Raw genomic sequence first — 6,674 nt, 5'->3', positions numbered from 1 at the left:
TTCTTTCTTTTGCATGTACAAATAGTTACATATATTTTTTTATACATGTTCGAAATAAAAATAAATTCATTCAAATAAAAATAAATTCATTCATTCATTCATTCATTCATTGTTCTAGACACCTGAAACTAAAACGCTTGACGAATGCAGGTCAACAAGTATCTGGTTCTTGTATGTTGAAAACTCTTTGGTTTTCTTCATGGTGATAGATGACTAGGGGATATAGTACATGTGTCTAGCCTCATGTTAATAACCCAGACAACAGCACAAGGTCGATAGCAACAATAGGTATCCCAGGCACTGAGCAATTTAAAAATAAATGGGTAGCACTACCACCTTGCAGCTCGACACTCTCCAGTTCGATCATGAGCTCGAGTTACATTTTGTGGAATAACTGTTAAAGGGGAACTGAAGTCATTTTTAAACTTGCTTTATTTATTAATTAATGTGTTATTCAATTATGTTTTTGGTTTTAGTAACCTTATATCATGACTGGCAACTAATTGCAATTAAATATTATACTTATCGGCCTATTCGGTTTTTAGCCATGTTGAATTTAGTTCGTTTGGTCCATGGCAGAGGTCACTTATCTGCGCGATCTTCACGAGACTTGTGTGAGACTTCGAAACATGAAGTGTCAGCCGGGTGTCAGTGCCACCATTTTAAAAACTGATTTCCAAATGAAATGTTGCGCAAAAACGAGTTTAAATGACGATTACTGCCTACTTTTTTCAAAATTTCCTGATTGCTATCAAAACAAACAAAACTTCCGGCTTGATTACGTCAGTATTTGAAAGAGGGCGCACGCATCTTTTGACAATGTTGGCAGATGTTGGTCATTTTGATTTCCTGTACTGTACGTTTTACTTCCGTCCTACGATGTCTCGCACAGGTCTCAGCCAATCTCGTTTACAGCCATTGCTTTGATATACGGACTGAGATATTACATAGCATATTTCAAACACTCATAACCTGCTATAGCAGTGACAAAATAGCTGTCAGAAATACATTCCTATATTTAATAAAATGAGACAAATAGAATTTTGATTATAAAAAATTTGCCTTCAGTTCTCCAAGTGTGATGTCTACTTGAGACAATCATTTTTGGGTTGTCAAAATTCTACATTTGACTTTATGTATAAACGAACATCATAAACTCACTTATACTTTTATGTTTCCTCATCCACCAATTCCAGTGTGCACCATGATCAGAAACAGGCTTAATATACTATGTATGATGATTTATGTTGACTTGCGTTGACAGAGATTACAGCGAGGCGTGTGTGTGCACGTGCGTGTGTATGAGTGCTTTGAGAGAAAAGAACTGGAGGTTATAATCCATTACACTTAGGCCTCTGCTAAAGTGCTCTTGGCATGGAACATGATGAAAAGTCCTCAAAGTTGTGACAGTCATTGGGCCACGATGGCCAGGGCTGTGGGATTTATCTGCAACTGTGCAGCTTTCAGGCTGCTCTGGAGGCAGCATGCCTAAAGTAGAGGTGGCAGGCGATCAGGGCTGTCAGCTTGCCAGGAGAGAGATAAGGAGCCTGGATGGTAACGGCTGACAGGAGCAGCGTCCTTCAGTGCAGGGCCGACGTAGGAATCATGGCCAAGCTCCCGTCAACCCTTAGTCACTGCAGCCAGGTGGGATCAGCTCTAATACGGCTTACCATCCTACTTGTTCTGTGCTTTACCTCTTAAACACTTGGAAATCTAAGCCTGTTTGAAGCATGTCATACATTTTTATAAAAACAAAGAATTTAATGAACAGCGGCTTACAAAAATACGATAAGTGCACAAACCATAGGGTCAGTTCCACTCATGTTGTTTAAAAATAGTGTAATATGACTTCATGTAAATTGTGAGCAGTACCTGGAATGAACAGATAATGTGTCCTAAATGACTACAGATAAGAATACTAAGAGGAGGTACACTAATCTTTTTTTCTTTAAAGAAAGCTTGCCAGAAAGGATCCCTGGGCATCAGGTTCACACTAGCGGTGTGCATCAGGGGAAGCAGTAAAGAGTTTGCATGAGCACGAGGTTTTTAGTTTCATACAGAAGCAAGTGAGCACACTTATGAAGTTTCTCTTATGACAAAGAAAGACAGGAGCATGTGTGGCTACTAAGCTACTAATTTACTGATATGTTGGGATCTAGAGCCAATTTAGGAGTTTGCATGTTCTTCTCTTGTCTGGGTGGGTTTCCTCCGGGTACTCCGGTTTCCTCCACCGTCCAAGGACATGCGGTTAGGTTAACTGGCTACTCTACATTGCCCGTAGGTGCGAGTGCGTGTGAATGGTTGAGAGGAGAAAACCTCTATAACAATCCAGTAGAAGGCAACGGGAAACCACGACTGTAATCCTTCCCTAGAAACTTTGATGGCTGGAAGAAAAAGCTGTCAGAGTGACTGCAGTTATATGCCAAAATAGCGAATAAAGAACCAATTAAAATTATTCGAATATATTGCAGGCAAGTCTCATCTCATCTCATTATCTGTAGCTGCTTTATCCTGTTCTACAGGGTCGCAGGCAAGCTGGAGCCTATCCCAGCTGACTACGGGCGAAAGGCGGGGTACACCCTGGACAAGTCGCCAGGTCATCACAGGGCTGACACATAGACACAGACAACCATTCACACTCACATTCACACCTACGGTCAATTTAGAGTCACCAGTTAACCTAACCTGCATGTCTTTGGACTGTGGGGGAAACCGGAGCACCCGGAGGAAACCCACGCGGACACGGGGAGAACATGCAAACTCCACACAAAAAGGCCCTCGCCGGCCACGGGGCTCGAACCCGGACCTTCTTGCTGTGAGACGACAGTGCTAACCACTACACCACTGTGCCGCCCTACAAACAAAAATAATAACTTTAAAAAAAAGTCTCAACCAGATCTCTAGTTATAATCAGTTATGCACTTGTGGTTGAGGATCTGTCAGAGCCAGGGTTCACACAGTATGCTGAGCACTGTGGTATTTCTACCCCAGTTGTTTTCCCCAAGTGGTTTTCAGTGTTTTCAGAGAGCATATTGGTTGGGTTTATATTGGAGAACCAAAAAAAACGTTCACTTTTCGACCATGCACACTTAGGGTCTATGGATATTTGGAGCTCGAAACAGATAATGTCATTGTGTTACACCTCTAATATACAGTACCAGTCAACAGTTTGTACACCCCTCCCTACTCAATCATAGTTTTTTTTTTTTTTTTTCTGTATTGTGACTATTTTCTACATCGTAGAACAATACTGAAGACATCAAAACTATGAAATAACATCTGGAACGTATATGGGATTATGTGGTGAACAAAGAAAGTGTTAAAAAAAACAAAATATGTTTCATATTTGAGATTGTTCAAAGTAGCCAGCGTTTCCCTTGATGACGCTTTGTACACTATTGGCATTATCTTAACCAGCTTCATGAGGTCGTCACCTGGAATGCTTTTCAATTAATATCTATGCCTCGTCAAAAGCTAATTAGTGGCCGAGTTTCTTGTTTTCTGCGTTTGAGATCAAGCAGTAAATAGTAAATAATAAAAACACAGTAAATAGCCCTATTCCACAACTGTAGTAATCCATATTATGTCAAGAAGCACTCAGCTAAGTAAAGAGAAACGATATCCATCATCACTTTAAGACATGAAGTGACTTTTAATTCATAAAAATAAAGAAAAAAAACATTGAATTGTATTAGCGTGTCCAATGTTTGACTGGTACTTTACATGCATGGACCCATCGATATATAAATATAGTATATATTTATGTTTGAAATGTGTACCAAAAACTTGTTAATACAAATGCTTTGTGAATGGTGTGTGATGCGGTTTATAGAGTTAATACTCCTCCTGCTTTACTGTACCATTTTCCCAGGAGAGAAGAGGATTTGATGGGGACACAGCAGGTAGTGCCTCATTAGACTTCATCATTGCTCCTTACACTGTCTGTTCTCAGTAGAGAACAAAAGGGAAGGTGTTAATTCATGTTGATTTATAATAACATACATTATAATCCCTGTATGAGCATGTTTGTTGTGACATCAGTAGAAAAACCTTCATGGAGGGTTCATGGAGTTTTTGGAATACCATGAAATTTTAATGCAGACATGGAAAGTCAGGGAGTGTTTTTTTTTTTTTTTTTTAAATATGTCAGGGAATTCTGTTTCTAGTGTGTTTTTTAAAATTTTTTAATCAAAATGTAATATTTTCCATGCAGTATTTTTCTTTATCGGGTTATTCCACTATGTTTAAAGTGCATATTCTGGACCAATTTCGGGGTTTTTTTATATGAAAGTATGTCCCTTTACACACTCATCCAGAAGGGTAATTTTGCACAAGGCCATCTGTCTACAGCAGAAAAAAATAAAATAACAAAACGCGTCTGGAAAAATCCCAAGGGAGTCTGGAGCCAGATTCGTGACGTCACCTGCGGAAGCGCCAGCAGGCTGCGCGAGCTTTGCACGGTTTCAGTGCACAGCCTGTGTAGACCAAGCGCTCCCATTTCTCTCTCATTGTCCGGTCTTTTGGGAAACGATGAGTACTAATCCCATCAAGATTGGTGTTGCTACACCCTCCTATGATACATCTGTTAACCATTTTAATAAGTACGCGATAACGTTGAAAAAATGTGCAGAAAGCCACCAGGTCGTTTTCTCATAAACAAACCAGCGCTGACGTAGGATTCAGAGGGAGGCGTCCCGCACGCGACGTCACGAAAATCAATGTTTGCCGGGAAATCCAAATGCCAAGTTTTTTCAGAGGCGGACCAATTCACCTCTAATGGCTTGATTTCAACTGAATTTTTCTGGTATTGCGCAAGGTAAAAAAATTGCACAAAATGCAAAATGTGACAGATATTTGACCAAAGTTTAATACAAAATAGGAGAATTACATTGCTCTTGCTCCTGAATTTACCCATGATATGCCCTTTTAAGCAGTGGAAACTTTGTTTGTGAACTAGTAAATAAAGCTCACAAAATGATGGGTTTAAAATACTGTGGCTGGTTTTTGTATATGCAGCACAAAGGCAGCCTGTTTTTCTGTTCATTATAAGTCGTGGAAATTCAGGGGTTTTTTTGTCAGTGGAAGTCAAGAGAAATTGGGAATTTGACTTTTGGCTTAGAGTAGAAACCCCCACAGTCGTAAATCTTTATATTCAGTGAATTGGTATAATACAGAGCAGAATAAAGTGATTAGTGAAGATGAATACGTGAAGAGAAGTGGCTTTAAGCTGTGTTTATATGTAGATAAGAATGCATGCAGTGTGTGAATATTCAGCAAAAAAAGGCCATAAATGTGGCTAGAGGAAGATATAAAAAGCTCTTTGCCTCTCATGTCAACTCAGAAAAAAAAAAAAAGTTACAAAGTGCTCTTGGATTTCAGTGTGCTTTTGTCATTTCAGTCTCCAGAGTGTTCCAGCCACATTAATTACACACATTACATAACACACTTTGAAAAACTGTGGCTTTTAATGATGCTTTTTTTTTTGTTGTTGTCACAGAAGGAGTGTTCGGGTGAGTCAGTTTCATTGGTCTCATCACACATTAGTGGAAGAGAATTTCCGTTCAGATAAACCTTGCAAAATTGTTAAATTGCTATTTTTCGATTATCTACAGCTACGAACCGCTGTTTATTTGTATTAATTTTACCCAATTTTGACGTTTTGTTCCAGGATTTAACAGGTTAACTAGGTGCTTCGTGAAAACTGTGACAATTCACAGGGGAGGTTTCTCTGTCATGATTATAATCAACGTCTCTACGCTAATACAGTGCTCTCCATGATTATTGTCCCCCTTATAAAGATTAGTCAAAAGGGTTCGAAACACCCCCCCCACACACTTTTTGGTGAAGTTGCTTCATCTCACACTGAAATTAATGAGGAAAAAAAATCTAACTTTTAATTGAAATAAATTCATTCAGAGGAAAAAACAAATCCCTCATCAAGAAATAATTATGTTCAACATGTGCCACTGTTATTGGCATCCCACAAAATTACAGTGAACACAATGTAACTGAAGCATGTTTCCTGTTTAAATTGGACATGTTTGAGTTGATTGGAGTGTGTGGGAACTTCCAAGCTGGAATCCATGACATCCTGATTAACTGGGGGACAAATATGAGGTGACACAGAGGCCAAATTCCCTTACTTTATGTCTGAAGTCACTCACTCGTTCACTACTCATTACTCACTATATAGGGAATTACTATATAGAGGACCATACAATGAGCTCATTGATAAAATGAAAAAACGCTTTTGGACACTAGTCCGTCACGCTGTTATTTACGTCATTACGGTTGCACAGTTAAAACGTGCCAGATCAGTTGGCTGGTGGGTTTTCAAAATACTAAACGCATGCATGTATTTGTTGTGATAAATCCATAATATACTGAGCGTATTTCCCACATTAATCAATACAAAGTACTTTGTGTCTGCTGCATCTTTCAGTTCTTTTAAATCAAGGCTGAATACTTTCTTCTTTGCCGCTGCCTTTTATTAAATCAAATTTGAGGCTTTTGATTTGATTTCTTTCGACACGACTGCAATGCATGATGGGATATATTGCTTGGGTAGTGACCATCGGTTGTACACTACTTTTCGTGATGCATTGTGGGATACTTTGAGTGCACTATATAGGGTGTAAGAATTCTCACTATACATTCGGACAGCACTGCAAAAT

General features: G+C 39.1%; 1 protein-coding gene across 1 annotated transcript in view; it reads left to right on the top strand.

Annotated features, from left to right (window-relative positions):
• Positions 1-6,674, top strand: part of csmd3b (CUB and Sushi multiple domains 3b) — an 898,971-nt gene that overhangs the window by 322,001 nt on the left and 570,296 nt on the right. Inside the window, 1 exon segment of the mRNA XM_060942250.1 lies at positions 151-165. Coding sequence (XP_060798233.1) covers positions 151-165 — 15 coding nt within the window.

Source organism: Neoarius graeffei, chromosome 16 (genome assembly GCF_027579695.1).
Source record: "Neoarius graeffei isolate fNeoGra1 chromosome 16, fNeoGra1.pri, whole genome shotgun sequence".
Classification (NCBI taxonomy): domain Eukaryota; kingdom Metazoa; phylum Chordata; class Actinopteri; order Siluriformes; family Ariidae; genus Neoarius; species Neoarius graeffei.
Note: the sequence above shows the minus strand (reverse complement) of the source record. Positions and strands in the feature narration are given on the sequence as shown.